This window comes from Lycium ferocissimum, chromosome 9 (assembly GCF_029784015.1).
Source record: "Lycium ferocissimum isolate CSIRO_LF1 chromosome 9, AGI_CSIRO_Lferr_CH_V1, whole genome shotgun sequence".
NCBI classification, from domain to species: Eukaryota; Viridiplantae; Streptophyta; class Magnoliopsida; order Solanales; family Solanaceae; genus Lycium; species Lycium ferocissimum.
In genome coordinates, this window is record NC_081350.1 from 28855186 (window position 1) to 28877963 (window position 22778).

Consider the following 22778-nt stretch of genomic DNA (forward strand, 5'->3'; position numbering starts at 1 on the left):
TTTTTGCTTGTTTCATCTCCTTTGTTAGAACTCCCATGCCAAAAGAGAAAAGTACTCTTTGCTGCCTTTTGTTGTGTCCTTGTACCTCTACATCAATTTTTTAAAATTGAGTATAGAAAATAGAGCAATATTGAAGTTAAAAAAAAAAAAAAACATTCAAAAGATGAGGAAATCATTTAGAGAGGAAGAAAGAGAGAGAGGGAGAGAAAGTTAGCAGATTTATTATCAGTCATATAAATAATTGATAATAAACTTGAAGTTGCTGCATAGCTGCATATAGGAAGAGCGAGAAAAGATTAACACAAAAAGGTTAAATTGCACCATTAAAAACAACAACAATGTAAGTAACAACAAATTCAGTAAACTAAAAACATGAATAATAAGGAAAGAAAACTGTAACTCCATAGGCCAAAAAGAAATCACAATCAAGCTATATGATTAAGAGAATATCATAAAAAAAAAAAAAAGAATGATCAGAAGCATAACCAAACAACTTCATAAATTAATGAAAACAATAAGTCAATAAAAAATAAAATTCTCATATTCTTTCTAATGAATAGCTTACTGGATTTTGTAAATGTTGGCTTTTACTTTAGATTTTATAGGGGATTAAATAGGTGAAGGAGAGAGAGATAATGATAACATAGAGATATAGATTAAAATTCAAAAAAGAGTTTTCAAGTTAAAATGAAAACTTTATCTTCAGATTCAAAAAATATATCTTCAAATTAAATTTAAAATAAAAGATTATCTCAATACTATGATGCAAGCAAAATAGTTGTAGTCAAGAAATAAATAGTACGTAAAATGCAACTTTATCTTTTTTTTTCTTTCCCTCCTTATTATTCTCTTTCTTTCTCTTCTAACGAAAGAAAGAAGCAAGCTTATCCATATTCAATAATTTATCTTTCAAGCCCAATTGAAATTTTATCCTTTTTTTTTTTTTTTTTTTTTTGTAAATTCATATACTAATATATTTCTAATTAGATTCAAATTCAGTTTCAAATATTTAAATTAACCTCAAAATAAATATTATTTAAAATATTAAATAATATCTAGCATTTATATGACGATATCTAATTTCTTATTGTTATTATTTGATTTAAAATATTTATCCTCACATTCAATATTTTAAACTTGCTCTATATCTTTAATTATCAATTTTGAACCACAGTAAGTATTGATATTACTGAAATATTTATGATCACTTTAGATGTGTAATTCTTATCTTATTCGAAATTTGTTGTATTTTGAAAAGTGGTGATATCTTGATTACCCCGAATGATAAAACTCTAAACTGCAATCATTTTCAAATTCAAAAATTTCAACTGTGTTGATTTGGATAAGCATAATGTTAAAAAACAAAGTAAAAAAGGAGACAAAAACGTGTGCTATAAAAAAGAGTCAAAACGTAGGTTTTATTGGCTATAGTTGAAATATTCACTTATATTTTCTAATTAAATTTGAAGTCTAAAGTATAGAATTTTGTAAAGTTAAGAGAAGATTTTAGGTGATTTATCTCTAGTAAATTTAGTAAAGCCATATCATTCGAGATAACTACACTTGATTTTGAGAGATTTATCTCAATCAAATATAATAACTAATCAAATTTAGATGATATTTTTATAGTTTAAAATATTTATCTTTAGATTTAATTAAATGTTATTACATAACTTCATTAACTTTGTCTTAAAATTGCCAAGTGGCTTGTTTTTAGCTTGCCACTTGGCTTAACCACATTGCTTGTACCTCTCCTTTTATATATATATAGATGACCAGTTTTAATATTTTAAGTTTGCCAAAATGAGCATTTTGATCTCCGATAGATATTTAGCAAACTCGGTTTATCAAATAGTACTCCCTCTGTCCCAATTTATATGATACTATTTTCATTTTGATCTGTTTAAAAAAGAATATCACATTTCTATATTTAGAAATAATTTAACTTTATGGAATGATTTACAACCACACATTTATATAAGAATTATTTTGGACCACACATTTCAAAAGGTTTCGTTTCTTCTTAAACTCCGTGTCAAGTCAAATGGTGCCACATAAATTAGGACGGAGGGAGTATTGTTTTGTAATTACATTCGAGACTATATTGATATGAATAAGTAGAGTTGAGACTGAGGAATATTAAATACGAGTATTGTATATACGCGTATTTGAGCTTTATCATATTTTTTTTTTTTAAAATAATCATATGATTGAGCAGCTGGACTCCAGACAAGACGTTACGAAGCCCCATCAACTCGGGTCAGGCGATCCGAAAGGACCGGATATAAACAGACCTTTGATCATATTAATTCAGAGCACGTTTCATATAGCCAATTTAAGCGGAAGTGCTCCTACCAAGAGTTTCTCCACTATCAAGACTCGTTATTATCATATTATATTATTTAATATACTTATGTATAAGGGAATGTATAAAATGAGTTTATGAAGAGAAAAGCATGACCTAAAAGATAGGGGTGGTGTTAGATTTGAGAATAATTCTTAGCAAAAACAGATTTAGGTGTCAAATTTGATAACGCTCACTAAGTGCTAGCTGATAAAGATTATGTACCAACAAGGGTAGAGTCAATTTCGAATAAAATTAATTCCAACAATGTACTTAATTAAGCTCTGACCCCTAAAACACTGATGTCGGCTTAGGCACCAGATGTGACTATGTTGATGGATGGTCCTCCTACCACCTTCCATAGTGTAGGCTTTGTATGGGCTAAATTAAGAAATAATTGCACGGTTTGTATTTCAAATGGACTGGTCTTTAATTTTTGGCCTTCAAATGGACTGATCTTTAATTTTTGAACTTCAAAGTCGAATTTATGTCTAGATAGACATAAGTTTTTTAAGGACACAAGCATAATTTATGAATATTATAATGCGTAGTATATACCCATTTAGGCATATGCTCAATTTTGATGGACAAAAATTAAAGACCATGACAAAGAGGGACTAAAGTGCAAAATGATCCCTAAATTTTTGATAAATCCAACGATCGATGGGTTGGCCATTGTGCAAAAATTAGTCCGAATGGTGAATTTTTGAACCACTTGTTAAAATTTAGCCATGATTTGCGCAATGTGCTCCAGTACGAGCGCAAGCATATCTATCTTATCGGATTTTATTTAATCCACAAAAGGTTTGAATTTTGTCCTAAATCAGATATATATTAGTCCAAATAATGGATTAATTATTTAAGGAATAATTACTTGGCATAACTATCTCTAAGAGGTAATTATTGATAATAACTATCTTTTAATTTATTTATATTTAGTAGCTACAGTGATTTGTAAATTACCATTCATAACTATACCAAAATACATTAGGTTTATCGCTTGTATTTCTCCATCATTCCTCTCTTCTCCCTCGCCTCTCTCTCCGTTCCTCTCTCCAGCCAAACATCTTCCCTCTCTCCAGCCAAATACCTTTCCCTCTCTCTGGTGCCTCTCCGGCCAGATCTTGTCAGGTTCGAATAAAAGTAGTGGAGGCATAATTTTGTGCTATAGGTGATTGATTGAAATAGTGACCACCTCGTAATTACTTCATTTTTTATAACCTTACTATTCTATATCCTATAACTATAAGGTTTCAGATAAACAACAATAAAAACTCAAATAAAATCCAGAAAATTAGGAATGCAAATTAGGGTTTTAGTAGAATTCAGGAGCTTACAATTTGATTTCGCCGGAAACTCATTGTCCAGAGGATGTGGTGTTAACTTCACCGCCGAAATGCAATTGAAATTGGGGCCGAATGTTTAGTCGGATTTTGGGTCTTTATTTGCGGTCCATAAGTAACAACATGATATCTTTGCGTAACAAACATGGAATCTCAGATCTGAGTGTATTCGTCATTTTTCTTAGTGTATTTTTTTGTATTTGACCAGAGATTGGACCGGAATCCATGGCTTCTTCTCCTTTTAGTATATCAGATTTGAGTGTATTTCAATGTATTCATCATTTTTTAGTGTATTTTTTTGTATTTGACAGAAAATTTGATCGGAATCCATGACTTCTTCTCCTTGTATACGAAAGCGATGACAGATGTTAGGTCTAGTAAGGGAACTTTTTGGTATCTCGAATAGGATTTGTTAGGCTAAGAAGAATAGGTTGGGATTGATCCTTGTATCTGAGTGTATTTGAGTGTATTCTTCATTTTTTAGTGTAAATATAAGTTTAATGTATTTGGCTGATTGTATTTTTGGAAAAACTAGATGTATTTGACTGTATGTGTTGTTTGAACGATCTATACACAGCCAAATATATATATATATAAAAAAAAAAAAGAATACATCAATATATAAATACAATAAAATACATATCTCCGTCATGTATTTAAATGCACTGGAATACAATCATTTTGAATACACATGTATTTAGAGTAACTAAGGTTGCATGTATTCAAATAGAGTCAAATACACGTGACATCAGATAAGGTTGGATATAATTGAACAGTGTATTCAAATACAATGAATTTCCCATAAACTAGCTACGAATTGTAAATTAATAAAAGGTAGCTACTAATTGTTAATAGTCCTTAAAATGTAGTTATTCCTGTAAGTTGCCAAAATCTACATGGCGTGGAAAGCTAGTAGTAAGTAATTATATTTAGTAGCTATAGTTTGTATTAATTACTTCCCATAGCTAAAAGCTGTATGTTAATGACACTTATGTTAACTATTAAGGTAAAATACACAACTCTCTCCTTCTTCTAACGTCTACAACTCTCTCTCTCTCTCTCTCTCTCTCTCTCTCTCTCTCTCCATCTTCTCCGGTGAGTCTAACAGCCGCTGCCAACGCCGTTGCCGTCGAATCTAACCCTAGGGTTTTGGATTAACAGCTCGTTTGATTTTTGTATGGATCTATGTTGATTTGAAGGGGTACGACATCGTCTTCTTCATCAATGACAGAGTCATCGTCTTCCTCTGTATCTTCTCCGGTGAGTTCTAACCGCCGCTGCCACACACTGATCGGAAAAGGAATAGGTTGGAAAGGCCCAGATCTGACCGAAAGATACATTGTATTGTTATATACATACAGTGTATTTTGTGTTTTTTGGCCTATATTTCGTGAGATCTTTTTGCATACAAATGAATACAGTGAATTTGAAGTGTATTTTTATTTTTATTTTTTGTATTTCAAATCCGAGTGTATTTTATTTCTTTTAGCTCAGAGCTGAATGTATTCATTTTTTTCTAGTGTAAAATACAATGTTTCTTTATGTATTTTTCGCCGGTATTTCGAAGGAGAGATTTTTTAGTATACAAATGGATAGAGTGAATGAATACAACTGAATATCCTTGTATTTTCTTGCATTTATGTTGTATGAATACAAGCAAATTTAAATAAAACAAGTTGAATACAATGTAAAAGTAGTTATGAATGAATACAGCTAAATTGAATACATCCAAATTCTTTTATATATACAATGAGTTTGAATACAGATGAATATCCCTATTTTTTTCATTTATGTTGTTTGAATACAACCGAATTTAAATATAATAAGTTGAATACAGTGTAAATACAGCCGAATTCGAATACAGTTGAATTGGAATTGGAATCCGAATTGGAATGCAACGAAATACAGCCGAATTGGAATACACGTTACTGTAGCTATGAAATATTATTAGCAAAAGTGTAGCTATGCCTAAAAACAACCCCAAAATGTAGTCATTTGTGTAAGTTGCCCTTTGCTCAAATCTGATTAAATTGATTAAGATAAAAGCCCAATGTCATTAGGCTAGCCCATTTAGTTCTTTCTACCGAATGAGCCCGCCCTTGTGGTGCAAGCCCAATAACCTTTCTTGAAGGCAGTACTACTCTACACCTATATGAAGCGGTCACATCTCATTTGGGACCATGAGAAGTTGAAGTCATAACGAAAAGACACGAGAATACGTGGTGAAATGCCATATTTCTCTACAAAATGTGAATGTTCAAGTACTCAAGCATTTTCCTTCAAGTATTCAAGATCAAGAGCGAAGCTACTTGCTCGTGGCATACTTATTGTCATTCATTTGATTGTGGAAGGTTTGTTATACAACACCAGTATCACATGGTATAAATTATATATTTAAAATTTAACCTTGAAGTGTTTTGTCTCTCGATCGATCTATGATTCCAATCAACATAGTAAGAGGGAAAAAACTTGTAGTTTAACCTTTTTTGAACTATAGTGTAGGAAATAAACTAAGAGTGGGAACCTAAGTTTTTTAGGATTTAGTTTATTTAATTCATGTCTAGTTAGGATTTATTTATCAAATCCATATTGGAATAAGTTTTTCTTGTCCTAGTCTATTTTGGTTTCTAGTATTATAAATAGGGATGCTATGTCACATATTTTAATTGTAGTGAGATTCAAGAGTTTTGAGTTACTAAGTAAAGCTTCCTACCTTATCTCTTTAGTTTGATAAAATTCTTCTATATAGCCATTGTTGAGTCTTTCACGTGTGCTTATATTATTCCTTTGGGTACTTTTATTTCCTTCAAATTGGTATCAGAGCCTGTGTGAGATCCGACCAAAGCCTCGTGTGAGATCCGACACATATAAAAGAATATGGATATTCCCTATTTACCAAATTGTCCCGTTTTTGTGTTTGATGGCAAAAATAATTTTGAGAGTTGGTATCAACAGATGAAGAATTTTTTCAATGTCGTTGGACTATGGTCCATTATTGATACAGGATTCGTGGAAACCCCAGAAGGCACAACATTGACCGGTGAAGCAGCTAAAGATTTAGAGAAAAATAGACAATTGGATTATAAGGCACGTTTCTACCTTGACAGCAAGGTCAAATTGCATGTGTACAATAAATTTTTACATGCAGAGTCGGCAAAGGAGGCTTGGAAAATTTTGGTGAATTTACATCGAGGTTCCGCAGATGTAAGAAAAGTCAAATTGCAAGAGCTTAGAAGACGAGACGAGTTGGCCCAAATGAAACCTACGAGTCTATCAAAGAATTCTTTACAAGAGTTATTGATATTGTCAACGATATGACGACTAATGGAAAAGCATTAGACCAAGTTAAAGTTTTGAAAAATATTGCGGTCCCCGAGTATAAAATTTCACACTAAGAAGACGATTCTTGAGGCAACCAAAGATCTTAGCACTTTGACACTTGATGATTTAGAAGGTGAACCGGTGACATATGAGATGTCCCGAATCAACAAACAACCAAAAAGCTTGATGAGGCATTGCAAGCAAAGGTGAATCAACCTAAAGAAAAAGAAGAAACATCAAACCGGGCTGAAACAAATCAACGAGGTCACAATTTCAGAGGTAGAGGACGAGGTGGTAGAAGTGATTATCGAGGCCGTGGTAGAGGCAATTTTTCCTATCAACAGAGAAATGATAATAATTTCAGGAGGGAACAATAGAGTAATCAAAATTTTCAAAGACGTGATAAATCAAAGGTTCAGTGTTATAATTGTGGAAAATATGGACATTATCAACGTGATTGTTAGTACAATGAATCTGAAATAGGGAAGAACATGCAAAGATGGCTGAAAATTATGGAGATAAACAAGAGACATTATTGTTTTCTAGCTCGCGACTGAAGAAAATAAAGGGAATGAATAGTTTATTGATTCTGGTTGTAGCAATCATATGTCTGGAAATAAGGAATTATTTGTTGATCTGGATGAATCATTTAAAGCTATAGTAAGACTTGGCAATAATGCAAAGGTGCCTGCTATTGGAAGGGGAAAAATTTCAATTACTTCAAAAAATAGATCTTCTCATTTTATATCTGAGGTATATTATGTTCCGAGTCTTTATCACAATTTATTGAGTTTGGGGCAACTAACAGAAAAAGGTTATGATTTGCATTTTAAGTACGGAATGGGAACTATCAGTGATGATAAAATAGGACTAATTGCAAGAATAAAGACGAATAATAGTCGTTTATGGACTCTTTATCTCAATCGTGGTGATTTACCTTGCTTTAGTTCTGTGAATTGTGATGATACTTGGCTGTGGCATCTACGCTTTGGGCATCTGAATTTTGGGAGTTTGAATTTTCTTGCAAGAAAGAATTTGGTTGATGGTTTGCCTTCTATTGATTTTCCTGACAGAAGGTGTGAGTCTTGTATTTTGGGAAAGAAGTACAGAGAACCTTTTGAAAAAGGCAAAGCTTGGAGGGCGAATGCACCATTGGAGTTAATCCACTCAGACTTGTGCTCAGTTGAAGTTCCTTCTAATGGAGGTAGTAAGTATTTTATTACTTTCATCGATGATTTCGTAGAAAGACTTGGGTATATTTTCGAAAAATAAATATGATGCATGTGAAGTTTTTAAGAGCTTCAAGGCTTATGTGTAGAAGCAAAGTGGATATTTTATTAAGACATTGAGAAGTGATAGGGCGAGTTTCTTGTGTGTGATAATTATTTGAAGAAGTATGGTATTAAGTATCAATTGACGACTAGATATACTCCTCAACAAAATGGTGTTTTGAAAGGAAAAATAGAACAGTGATGGATATGGTGAGATCTATGATGCATTCCAAAAATATTCCTAAAGATTTTTGGGCAGAAGCTGTTTCCTGTGCAATTTATGTTCTAAATAGGTGTCCTACTCGATCTAATTTTGGGAAAACTCCACAAGAAGTTTGGACAGGTAAGAAACCAAGTATTTCTCATCTAAAAGTATTTGGTTGTCTTGCTTATGCTCATGTCCCTCATGTTTTGAGAAAGAAATTGGATGGTAAGGCAGAAAAGTGTATTTTTATTGGCTACAGTCATGAGACAAAGGGTTACAAATTATTTAATCCAGATACAGGAAAAATAATTATTAGCAGAGATGTTACCTTTGATGAGCAGAGTGTCTGGGATTGGTCAAAGAAGGATCCTAAACCTTCCACGTCTCAACTAATAATTCCAGTCATTGAGGAAGGAAGTTCTAGCAGACATCAAGAGGAACAACTAAGCAACTTTGTTCAAACAGAGACATCCAATCGCCCGCAAAGACATCACCATTTACCAGCCCGTTTGCAAGACTATGTTGTGGGTAATGATAATGACTTATCCGATGAAGATATTATGAATTTTGCTCTATTTGCAGACTGTGATCCAGTTACTTTTGAGGAAGCTACGAAAGATGATTGTTGGATACATGCAATGAATGAAGAAATTCATGCTATTGAGAAAAATAACACATGGGAATTGACAAGTGTACCACCTTTGAAAAGGCCAATTGGAGTCAAGTGGGTATACAAGATCAAATGCAAATCAACTGGAGAAGTTGATCGCTTTAAGGCAAGATTAGTTGTTAAAGGATACATGCAAAAAGCAGGTATTGATTATTTTGAGGTATTTTCACCTGTTGCAAGACTTGATACAATTCGTATGATTATTTCTCTTGCTGCCAATAATTGTTGGAAAATTTATCAAATGGATGTGAAATCTGCCTTCTTGAATGGTGTTCTTGAGGAAGAAGTGTATGTTGAGCAGCCTACGGGGTATGTCACAAAGGGTCAAGAAAATAAAGTTTACAAGTTGAAGAAGGCGTTATATGGGTTGAAACAAGCTCCTAGAGCTTGGTATACTTGTATTGATTCTTATTTTATTGGACATGTTTTTCATAGATGTCCTTATGAGCATACACTATACATCAAATTCAATTCTGATGGAGACATTCTCATCGTGTGTTTATACGTGGATGACTTAATATTTACTGGCAATAATTCCAAACTAATTTATGAATTTAGGGAGGCCATGATTAGACAGTTTGAGATGACTGATTTGGGACTAATGTCTTATTTCCTCGGCATTGAAGTTTCTCTCGGTGGAAGGTGGATTAATTTTTATCTCTCGAAAAAATATCTTTGGTGATATTTTGAAAAGATTTAATATGGACAAAGCCAAGCCACTTCTGGCCCCTGTTGAAGAAAAATTGAAGTTGACTAAAAATGGAATTGGTGATTTTGTTGATGCTACATATTTTAGAAAATTGGTAGGGAGTCTAGGGTACTTGACTTCTACAAGACCTGACATTACTCATAGAGTTGGATTAATTAGCAGATTTATGGAGTCGCCTCGTCAATCACACTTGCAAGTAGCTAAGAGAATTTTGAGATATATTCAAGGTATGCAATCTGATGGCATATTTTATTCAAAGACTAATGATAGTAGTCTCGTTGGATTTACGAGAATATTGATTGGGGGTGATATGATGCAAAGAAAAAGTACTTCTGGATATGCATTTTATTTGGGGTCTGGTGTATTTTCTCGGTCTTCAAAAAAGCAACAAGTTGTTGCTTTGTCAACAGTTGAAGCAGAGTACATGACTGCAACAAGTAGTGCTACACAAGCATTATGGCTGAGAAGGATGCTTGGATTTCTTCAACACAAGCAAGATAGTCCTACAAAAATATTTTGTGATAGCAAGTCTGCGATTGAGTTAACAAAGAATCCAGTTTTTCATGGCCGCAGCAAACACATTGACATTAAATATCATTTCATTCGTGATTTGGTTCAAGATAAGGAGATAGTTGTTGATTATTGCAAGACCGAAGAACAAGTGCTGATGTTTTCACAAAGCCACTAAAATTGGAGTTGTTCATAAAGTTGAAGATGATGCTAGGCATGGTCAAGTTTGAAGATCTTGGTTTAAGGGAGGCTATGTAGGAAATAAACCAAGAGTGGAAAACCTAAGTTGTTTAGGATTTAGTTTATTTAATTCATGTCTAGTTAGGATTTATTTATCAAATCCATATTGGAATAGGTTTTTCTTATCCTAGTCTATTTTGATTTCTAGTATTATAAATATGGATGTTATGTCACATATTTTAATTTGAGATTCAAGAGTTTTGAGTTATTAAATAAAGCTTCCTACCTTCTCTCTTTAGTTTGATAAAATTCTTCTATATAGCCATTGTTGAGTCTTTCACGTGTGCTTATATTATTCCTTTGGGTATTTTTATTTCCTTCATGTAGTGTACTACATATTCGTCTATTTAAAATTGACATTCTTTTGCTAGGATTTTATTTATTTATAATATATATCGACTTATTGATTTACTAATATTTATACAAGAAGAGTGCGAAAGGAAGGAGATGAGTGCATTTCATCTATTAGCGTACAAATTGAAGCTAGATAAACCAACTAAGTAGAGACCAAAATAAAGGTAAATTAAATTATGCGTAATTAAAAAACAAGAAAATTTGTACAAGCCTATCTATATGACTCAGGAATAAATAACAGTGTGATCGAATGGTCAGTAACCTTTCATTTTTAATTATAACAGGTTTCATATTTGAGCACCGAATATAGTTGCTTTTGTTAGGGAACACTTTACCCTAAGGCAACATAAATTCGAATTTAGTCGAGCTCCAATACGAACAGTGAAGAAAAAAAGGAACAAAGGGAATTAATGAACCTAATCTGAAAGAATTAGCAGTATTAGTTTTGACTAAGTCAATTGTCTCATCTTGTTAGCTTCTCCCCTTTGTTGCCATTTGCTAATAACATTTCATTCATGACCGACCCGCCCGGCCAACAAAAAATAAGACAAACTACTCTATTAATTAAGAATAATAATAATAATATCTAAGCCCTTAATTATAAAACTCATCATTAATCTGTTTCATAATCAAACTCAACTAAATTTCTCTCTTTCTTGTTTAACCCAACTAAGACTTTTTTCATGGGACAAAAGGAAGATAGAAGAATAAGTCTATGTGATGAATATGAAGTGACAGACATACTTGGAAGAGGAGGGTTCTCAGTAGTGAGGAGAGGAACAAGTAGAACAACACATGAAGTTGTTGCCATCAAGACTCTCAGGCGATTCGGGCCGCCATCACCACCGGAGAAGAAAGAAAATAGGACTCTTAATAATAACTCGAGAGTACCACAGGAGACAGCTTTGATATCAGAAACTTTGCTGACAAATGAGCTGTTAGTCATGAGGAAGATCGTGGAAGATGTTTCTCCTCATCCAAATGTCATCCATTTGTACGATGTTTGTGAGGATTCTTTTGGGGTTCATCTCATCTTGGAGCTTTGCTCTGGTGGGGAGCTCTTTGATCGGATTGTTGGGCAAGCAAGGTATTCCTAAATTCTTACCGTCTTTTTTTATTCTAGTGTTTGACTGAACATAAAGTTTATGATGTTTTTTTCTTTTGAAATTTGTGATTTTATACATGACATAGAAGTTCTGTGACTATAAATAAGAATATAATAATGCCATCAAAATAGAAAATCTAAAGTTGAATTGATTCTACTTATATAAAATTATATCATTTTTAAGCAAGGCGTTAAAATTGCTCTTGAACTACATGAAAATGGTACACTATTACCCCCCTTAGTAAGAAAGGCAGTATTATGATATTTTAGTAACAACAGAGGTACGAATGACCCCAACCGTTAACGGAGAGCAGAAATATCTCATTCGTATAATTCATGTTAATTTTGACCTTTATATATGTCACATAAAAATAAAAATGAAACATATGGAGTAATATAGACATGTTTGTTTCATAGAAAGGCCCAATGTTATTGTACGTATTACCTATTTATAATTGACGAAGAAAATGGATATTGAGTCTAGCTCAACCTCAAAATCAAGTTTAAGAGGTGAAAATCGTCTAAACTCACATAAAGAGACCTTCTAGTCTCTTAATAGTCAATGTGGGTAACTCAACACTCCCTCGCAAGCCCAGACCCGTCAATTGAAAAGTGGACAACATAATATGGTGCATAACATCGATAAACAAGAATTTGGATGAGCATAACTATGATGCCATAATTAAAAAAATTGACCTTGGCCCAGTTCAACCCCACTCCCCTTTGATAATGTGCTATTTCTGTAAATAAGATTGAGTAGGAAAATATTGAATTGGCGTCAAACGAGATTGCCTCGGCTTTTTAGGCACATGAGGAACCGACCTAACATCTTTTCAAGCGCAATCTCAATCAAAGACAAATTCTACCCGAAATTATATAAAGATAGCTTCCCATCCCTTAATAGCTGACGTTGAAAACTCAACACTAAGATCAAACCATCAAATTTTTGAGAAAATGTTTTGAATGCCACAAGCATTGATTCTGTTTTTAATATCATGTCTTTTATCCTTCTTTCTCTAACAATTTTAATTTTCTAACAGGTATAACGAGGCCGGGGCTGCTGCCGTGGTGAGACAAATAGCTAAAGGACTTGAGGCACTACATGGGGCAAGTATAGTTCATAGGGACTTGAAACCAGAGAACTGTCTGTTCTTGAACGAGAATGAAAATTCACCATTGAAGATAATGGACTTTGGGCTCAGCTCATTCGAGGATTTTGCAAATCCAGTGGTTGGTTTGTTTGGTTCAATAGATTATGTTTCACCAGAAGCACTTTCAAGGGGAAAAATCACCACCAAGACTGATATTTGGGCACTTGGTGTGATCCTTTACATTCTTCTCTCCGGGTTAGTGTGCTTAATTTTCTGTAACCTAACTTATTTTCAAAATTATAAATTACACTTTTATGAAAGTTACCCGTGGATATCTTTAGGGTGACCTAATAGAATAAAAAGATCGTTAAACTTTTGGATATCTTTGGTAGCCAAAATAAAAGTTCCTCCAAATAAACTAGACTTCATGTGACATCTACAAATATCAAGAGTAAACTGTGGGAATGAATTTCTTTATCGAGTTTAGAGGTACTTATAAATTAGCTAGTTGATACGATATCAAATTAAGTTTGACTTTATAGACAGAACTATTAGGTCAGGCTAGAGTTTCATCATCGGATCGATGCACAAAAGTTTTTATTTAATTTATAAGTGATTTTAGTTTTTTAGCCCTTAATTTTTCTTCCAGGCACACATACATAGGGATTTAATAGCTCAGTTGGTTGGCTAACTGAACTCTCACCTTGTCCCCACATTGTAACCCCCTTTCCCATTTTCCCTTCCCCTACCCCCATGTAATAAAAACATTTAAAAAAAAAAAAAAATTGATATAGCTACATGAAAAGAAACTAACCAAAAACTAGATAAAAAGTAAATTACAAGATTAGTAGTCACAAATAAGGGAAGCACTCTTCCTACATCTTAATTCTTATATTGTCTCTCACTTTGTACTTTAGTAGAGTCAGACTGAATAGTGATGGTAAAATTAGGCGCACATGAACATCTTGTTTGGACAATAATATTTTAGAGACTTATGAACTACTCAAAAGGAAGCTGAGAATAATTTATTTGCTGTTCCAAGATATGTCAGAAACATATTAAGAAAATTGGTATAAAAACTTAGTATAGTTTACTTTCAAAAGGGTGTTACGTTTTAACAAAATTAATGTCCAGTGACAAATATGAAGAGCTTTCACGAAGTGAAATTCTTGAAGTATGAAGTGATGTCAAGGTTCTTAGTTTGAAGATTAGTTTGGATAGACCTCATTGGTACTAAGTAACCACATCAATTATTGGAAGGTACATAATATTATTATATTGCTGAGATATATACATTACATAATTTTATATATTGCTTAACATAACATAATTTTATATATTGCTTAACATATATACATTATATAATTATGACGGAACCCAGCTCATACCTTCCCCAGTAAGGACTATATTAGGAGCAGCCAGCTTATATATTTATTTAATAAAACTTTTTATGGTTCTATGTTATGTCGAAGTCGAACCCAAGTGATTTGTTGACTTTGAAACAATTTCGCCCTAAAATAAATGTTTTTTTTTACGATTTTCGCTGAAGGAATTAATGAATTAAGCACCTGAGGGCTTTAAGTAAAAAAAGAAAAAAAACTAATTTCTTCTACTCATCTTTTAAAAATTTAAGGGAAAATTATGGACATGTGATATAAATATTATTGCACATAAGCTGATGCTTTATTATAATGTCCCATAAAACTTCAGGTACCCACCTTTCTTCGCGCCGTCCAATCGGCAAAAGCAACAAATGATATTAAATGTAAGTCAGCCTCCCTACTATTTTCACATAATCTTTCTCTGATTAATCAATTCATAATAAAATTATCTCTTTTTTCTTTCTAATTAAAAGTAAATCAATTTCATGTAGGGCCAGTTCAGCTTTGACGAGAAAACATGGAAGAACATATCTTCATCAGCGAAACAACTAATTTCCAGTCTTTTGAAAGTTGATCCTAACATGAGACCTACTGCTCAAGAGGTTTTGCTCCTTTTTCTTACTTAATAAATTAAATATTTTTTGTCCTATTTTCTAGTGAAACGATCACAATTCACTTCTAATAAGGGTATTAAATAATCCAACTTGAAAATGTATTTCTTAGAATAATCGGTGAAAATCGTAACAACAACAACGATAGTCTATGTGTGCCAATTTAACTGTCCTATTTTTCTTATTTTTGATTGTCACAAAATTGGGTCCAACTTTGTAGGAAACTTTATAGTGAATTTTTTTAAATTGAATTCAGAAATTTCATAAGAACGGTAAGTATCTTTTTGAACTCATGACCTTTCATTTATATGCAATATAACATTTTTACTTTTCCTTCATTAACCTCCCTAAAATAAATATCGCGCCCATAAATTGGTATGGAAGAAATACCTACATATATGATTCCAACTTTCACTAGCACTCCTTATAAAAATAAAAATAAATAAAAAAAACCTCCACATGTTTGACCGATAAAAAAATCAAATCCAGAGGAGCGTGTTGAATATATAATTAAGTAAATAAACGAGCATTCTTTTTAAAGCTCGGACCTTTAGATTGGCAGGTCATACAATCCAACATGATATCATATATAGCAACAAAAATCATAACTTCAAGTTTCACAGTCACCAATTATAAAAAAGAACTTCCGCGTGCTTGGTCCACGTAAAAGAAAAATCAGGTTCGAATGTAACGTGACAGTATTGAAAATCATAATTAAGTACGCCCAACAATTCAATCATGAGAAGCTAAAAATCACGTGTTGGACTCATAGAAACTTTAATTTTCCATCATGTATATATTGTATATTTGTTGTAGATAGTAGAACATCCATGGGTGAGGGGAGAATTAGCAAAGGAAGAAGAGATGGATGCCGAGATTGTTTCCCGTCTCCAAAGCTTCAATGCTCGCCGCAAGTTTCGAGCAGCAGCCATGGCCAGTGTGTTGAGCAGCAGCTTTTCTTTGAGAACTAAGAAATTGAAAAAAATTGTTGGTTCCTATGACCTCAAGCCTGACGAACTCGAAAACCTCAGCCACATTTTCAAGAAAATGTAAGCTCCACATGGTACATTAATTAATGAAATGAAAATGTGGAGTAGTACTACTTATGTTTGTGATTTGGGCAGATGCAAAAATGGAGAAAATGCAACATTGGTGGAATTCGAGGAGGTCCTCAAAGCTATGGAAATGACATCTTTAGTGCCTTTAGCAGGGAGGATATTTGATCTATTTGACAACAACCGTGATGGAACGGTGGATATGAGAGAGATAATAGGTGGTTTTTCAAGCCTCAAGTATTCCCAAGGGGATGATGCACTTCGTCTTTGTTTTCAGGTACCTACATTTCGTCTTTGAAACAAAAACTGAAATATGAATATGAGTAACTTAAATTTCCTGCATTATAATTTCCGCAAGACTTCACTTGCAAAAATTGGTTTGAGGAGTAGTATTTCAAATAAAACAAGCAATAGTTTATTTACAAAGCTACGTATTGTCATTTCACAACCACCATATGATGGACTATGTACAAGAGGCTGAAGTTCCACAAAAGTATTATGAGGTAGCTAAGAATCAATGAAACAAAAATAAAAAATTGTTGGCTTGAAATCTTCTTTAGGTACTCAAAATGGTGAATCTAGGACTTCTAAATATATCATCCGACTAGCCTTTGGAGGTTTAAACCCCACGACAAGGTGAGTTATGCAATAAAAAATTGGAAGTAAACATCCCACATTGGAGAATGAAGAGAGTTATGGGGTTAGTGGGTAGAATAAATAATGAAGGCAGTGGGCTTTCAAAACTATGATCCTTCAGGCAAGTTTTAATGGGATATGATGAGTGGTCATTGCTGGCTATTAGATCTGCCAGAAGTGCGTCCAGGCCCAGCCTGGTTACGACAATTTGGGCGCTCTCATTATTACCAATCTGATCCCTACTGTTTGAATGAACTTATACACCAAATCAACAACCCCACACCCCATCCCCCCAAAACCCCCAGTTTTAAGTCTAGTTTAAAGTTTTCTGATTTATGACGTTTTGTTCACTATGCTTGTTTTAACTTTTTGTTTTTGTTCTGTTATGATTTCTCTTTTTTCTTCTTCTTCCAATTTTACTTTCTCTTATTTTGACTTTTTTAGTTCTTAATTTTAACTTTTTTAACAAAACAAGGGAAGCCAAATGGTAGAATTGGAGAAGTGTATATGGTTTTTAACGAAAACAAGGGAAACCATAACTTTTTTACTTTTTTTGTTTGCTTGAATCGTTAATAGCCCAACATGGCCTTTTTAACTTGTCAATATGTATTTCATTTACTTAGAGATTTGCAATATAGCCTAAAAATTAGTAGTATAGTTTAATCTTAAACTTTTTGTTTGTTTTATTTTTTTGTTTTATACAATTTAGATGTTAACGTTGATACTTTTTGGTAATCAGATGTATGATACTGATCGGTCAGGCTGTATTAGCAAGGAAGAAGTTGCATCCATGTTGAGAGTAATGATTTTATTTCCTTCTTATTTGTGGAAATAGATAATGATAATGGAAACTACTGATCTGTCTATGTTATTAATAACTATAAAAAGAATCCAGTAATTCATTTATTTGCTAAATTTCAAATCAATATTAATTTTAAGGTATATTATCAATACATATGGCATAGTATCGCCAAAAAGTATATCTTGCTCTGACATTGTGAAAATTGTTACGACAACATCTCTAGTCACCATTTATAGTACCGACCTCATTTTATGTGACCCTATTACTAAATAGGACTCAAAACAATATTTTTGTTATGATTTTCTCTTCTTTTTTTTTTCTTTTTTTTGAATTTATTAACTGTGATAAATTATAGTACTGCTTTTCACGTAATATTCAAGTATGCATATTTATTTCAAAAAAAAAAAAATTGATGAATATACCAGAATTTACATTGAAAAATTAGAACATTGAATGTTTTGAGCTTTTGATCCGTGTACTCCAAACCCTTTCTATAGAGAAGAGGACATAGCGAGTAATCTTTTTTCTGTTTTGTTCATATCTCCAGAAATAGAATTATTTATTTATTTGATGAAAAATTGTAGGCACTTCCTGAAGATTGCCTTCCAATGGATATAACAGAACCTGGAAAACTTGATGAGATATTTGATTTAATGGATGCTAATAGTGATGGCAAAGTCACTTTTGATGAGTTCAAAGCTGCTATGCAAAGAGATAGTTCCCTTCAAGATGTTGTACTCTCCTCACTTCGTCCCAATTAATTCCTTTATTAAAATTATTCCTCTTTTAATTTGTAGTACATTAATTATATTAATAAATCTCTTAACTATCTATGACAGTGATTTATTATTCTTGAGATAGTTTGTAGTACACTAATGATATTAATAAATCTCTATCTATGACAGTGATTTATTATTCTTGAGAACATGGAATTAATTGTGGAAGAAATTGCGACAAACAAATAATTTAAAACCTCGAAAAGAAATACTTGAGGCTTTTGTTCTTTAGAGATCTCTCGGGCTTCTTACCATTCCTAATGTATCTTTTGGCTTTATAAGGAGTCGTCATTTTGAATTGTAAAAAGGAAGCAGTTGTGTTGTATACAAACTCTTTCGCTTGATATGATTGGTTCCCTCGAATCATCAAATCAATCCAGTTGAATATATAGTAATCCCTCCGTCCAAATTATGTAGCATTGTTTGGTTTGGCATAAAGTTTAGATGTTTGAAATTTATACAAACTCTTTCACTTGAGGGAAATTTGAAAGTTGAGTTATTTCTAATTATATAAAGATAACACTCTTTTAGGACATACCAAAAATAAAAGAGTACCACATAAATTGGGGGCGGATGGAGTACGAATTTTTGATTGGTTTGAAATATGTCTTTAAATATTTGAAAAGCCTTAAAGGCTCAAATTGTCATGAATATATAGTGTGTAATTCACCCGAATTTAGTTGCAGTGCAATAGCATAAAGTACTCTTTATCCAAAAAGAGGTCAATTTTTTTATTGATGGCACCTTGCAATAGCATAGTTATTTGATTGCATAGTTCACATGTACAAGTTGCTAAATTTGCTTGTCGAAATAAAATTAAGCAGCGTCATAACCTAATTATATTTAATTAATCTTAATATTAAATAGACTAATTTTACTCAATAGCTTACCATTTTGGGTTTGGAAAATAATATTTCAAATGTTAAAAAGTAGTAACTTTTAATTATGAAGAACTATTATAGAGAAATGAATAAATCTCATCTTAAGCCCTAATATTATCAAATAAGAAGATAATAACTTATTTAATTTTTGCATGAAATGAAAAAAAAAAAACTTTTTTTGAATTAACATTTGGTGGCTTTCAAAACTTTGAAATATCATATAACCTATAAACTATATTATCATTCGAAGTTGTTACTTTTTAATTTTCAAACTAACTACCAGGCCTAAAAAATAGACGAGTTGAGATAAAGTTTCAGTACTAATAACTACACAAGTAACAAAATGATCACGACATATTTAAAGTATGAAGCGCTACACACACACACCAAAAAAAAAGTTAAAAATTAAAACTTAAAAGATTAGTCCCAAATGTTAATTGAAAATTAAAAAGTAACAACTTCGAATGATAATATAGTTTATAGGTTATATGATATTTCAAAGTTTTGAAAGTTGAAATGTTAATTCAAAGTTTTTTTTTTTTTTCATTTCATGCAAAAATTAAATAAGTTATTATCTTCTTATTTGATAATATTAGGGCTTAAGATGAGATTTATTCATTTCTCTATAATAGTTCTTCATAATTAAAAGTTACTACTTTTTAACATTTGAAATATTATTTTCCAAACCCAAAATGGTAAGCTATTGAGTAAAATTAGTCTATTTAATATTAAGATTAATTAAATATAATTAGGTTATGACGCGTAAAGAATGGTTGTGAATAGGCTAGAGGAAATTATTTCGGATATTGCCAAATTTAGCAACTTGTACATAAGTAACTATGCAATGGCAAAAAACTCTTTTCAAATTGATTGGTTTGAAAGGTGCCATTATGTCTTTAAATATTTGTTAATTTTAAAAGCCTTTCACACACTAAATTAGTGCGCGAATACTACTTATGTTTTTTTTTTTTTTTTTTTTTTTTTTGTATTAGATCGGTTCAAACTTGTCGGATTCGCCATTTGACACATGAGATAAGTTTATAATTGATTTTGAATTTATTTTGGCATGCAACCTCACTTGACATATGACATTGTCCTTTTGGTATTTGTCCAAATAGACCTTGTGCTTATGAAATGAGCTCGTCTCGCGAAGCCTAATTAGAAGGCTTGACCAAACAAAATTAGACTGTTAATTAAAACCTGGTTTGAACTTTTAAATGATTAATTTCATATTGCTCAACATTTCTTCAATAATTAAGGTCTAATTTAATATAGATTTTACCCAATTTTTTTAAATGTTTATAATATATAAATTGGTAAAAAAAAAAAAAAAAAAAATTATATGCAGTCGGTGTTTATATCAAATTTAATGAACATAAGACATTTGTCTTTCATACACACATTTATCACTTAATCCAGTAATTGATATACATTCTTACTTTAACTTTTAAGTGATAAATTTAAACTGTTACGAAGAGAATCAAATTCTTGAAAGGGAAATCAATTATGAATCGTGATGATGGTGAGGGAAAAAGAGATGAATTTAGTGAAATCTTGAGGGAAATTATTGGAGGTAGTAGTAGCAGCTCTGCTACTGTTAATGTTCAAGAAAGTGATCCAATTGAACGGCCATGTCCACTGGAATATTATTGGGATGGGCATATTGAGTTGCCTGATAATAGCTATGTTACTGCTAATTATATTCAAGAAGTTGGTTTTCTTGGACAACCATCTCCAGAGGCCTATTATTGGGATGGAGGAGATACTGGATTATTGTTTCACAACACAAACAATCAGAACCATTCTGCTGATTTTGAGTTATTGCTGCGAGAAGAATTTTTGTCGGAAATCTTTTGACTCTTGCCCCCAGAAAATGGGCAATCCAAATTGACTAGTACTTGAAATTTTTTGGGTCAAATAATGTATTGACAATTAGCTACTTACTTGGCTAGTCCTTGTAATGTTTTTGACCTTTTGGGTCAACAATGTATTAACAATTAGCTACTTACTTGGCTAATATTTGTAATTTTATTGAGTTTTTTGTGTCAAATAATGTATTGACAATTAGCTACTAACTTGGCTAATCCTTGTACTGTTTTTTTGAAATTTTTTGGGTCAATAATGTGTTGACAATTAGCTATGACATGCAAAAAGATTTCTTATAACTCTGCTCTTCTTTTTATTTATTTATTATACTATAAATGGAAGCAAAGACAAAATCACATTCTTAATTAACGAATGGTGGTGATGCATTCGATGACACTGAAGTTGTGATGACTAAACTTTCCTCCCAAATCTTAAGCTTTAGTAGGCAATTCTCAATATATGGGTGACCTTTTAAGGAATTTACTCTTGAAAATCATTACTTATACTTGAACGGCTTCACTTTTGATACACAAATCATGATAAGTGAAAGATTCGTCGACTAGTGATTTCACCTTCTTTTTTTTTTTTTTTTTTTTTTTTTTTTTTTTAAACTGGAGCTGACGAGTAATATAGAGCGTGGAGATAAAAGTTGAGGCAGTTTGACACTACTATCCAAATAACTGAATAAGGGTCTACAACTTAGGTCATACAAGGGGATACAACTAACCTCCCCATTGCCAGTACCTTCTCTGATTTTTATGGTTTTGATGTAAGAGATTTATAATAATAATATATTCTAGCAAAACAAGAGGCAAGCAAGAAAGTCAATAGTCATGATGCTTAAGATTTTCCTGACAAACAGCAATAAGACTATTGTTAGGAGTTACACAGTTGTCCACAAATATGAAAGCAGCCAAGGAGGTGCAGCAGGAGAGTGAATCATTCACCAGAGAATAAATAGTAACAATCATCAATATGATCTTTTAGATCGTTCATCATTCAAAGATCATAAAAACTACTGAAAGACGTTTTAGTAAAAAACAAAATATGCTTTGCTTCTCTTAGATCGTTCATAATGATCAGAAAAAACTATTGAAAGACATTTAACTAAAAACCAAAATATGCTCTGCTTCTTGATTTCATTCATGGTTTTGATGTAGAGATTTATAATAATAATATATTCTAGCAAAACAATTTTTTAGGCAAGCAAGAAAGTCAATAGTCATGATAATCGTTAAGATTTTCCTTATATTTCTCTCAAAGTTCAGCAATAAGAGTTCTCTATTGTTAGGAGTTACACAGTTGTCCACAAATCTAAAAAAAAAAAAAAAAATTGATGGTCTCACGTTGGTTTTTTTGTTTTGAAAAAAATAAAGAATGCAGCAGGAGAGTGAATCATTCACCAGAGAACTAAATATTTCTTGTTCATATACATCATTGATTTAATTTATCTTTTAGTTCTAAAAATCGTCTCATCATAAAAAAATAAAAAATCAAAGATCGGTTTATTTTAGAAAATAATATAACAAATAATTATACTGAAAGACGTTCTTAACAAAAAGATTTAAAAAAATTAAAAAAAATATGCTTTCCTTCGGTTTTTCGA

General features: G+C 32.0%; 1 protein-coding gene and 1 non-coding gene across 2 annotated transcripts; both read left to right on the forward strand.

The window, feature by feature from the left end:
- The first annotated feature begins 11525 nt into the window (after positions 1–11525).
- On the forward strand, positions 11526–18507 carry LOC132030172 (calcium and calcium/calmodulin-dependent serine/threonine-protein kinase-like). The gene is made up of 8 exons (XM_059419695.1): positions 11526–12054; positions 13113–13418; positions 14874–14928; positions 15037–15147; positions 15973–16205; positions 16281–16488; positions 17587–17646; positions 18234–18507. The coding sequence occupies exons 1-8, from the start codon at positions 11651–11653 to the stop codon at positions 18408–18410; spliced, it is 1554 nt and encodes a 517-aa protein (XP_059275678.1). The 5' UTR covers positions 11526–11650; the 3' UTR covers positions 18411–18507.
- LOC132032247 (small nucleolar RNA Z279/snoR105/snoR108) lies at positions 16981–17087 on the forward strand. The gene has a single exon (XR_009408393.1). It is a non-coding gene; the product is annotated as a small nucleolar RNA Z279/snoR105/snoR108 (small nucleolar RNA).
- Positions 18508–22778: the final 4271 nt, after the last annotated feature.

Coding starts and splice junctions, on each gene's coding strand:
- LOC132030172 (XM_059419695.1), top strand. CDS start 11,651: ATGGGACAAAAGGAAGATAGAAGAATAAGTCTATGTGATGAATATGAA. Junction 12,055..13,112: donor CGGATTGTTGGGCAAGCAAG/GTATTCCTAAAT, acceptor ATTTTCTAACAG/GTATAACGAGGCCGGGGCTG. Junction 15,148..15,972: donor TGAGACCTACTGCTCAAGAG/GTTTTGCTCCTT, acceptor TATTTGTTGTAG/ATAGTAGAACATCCATGGGT.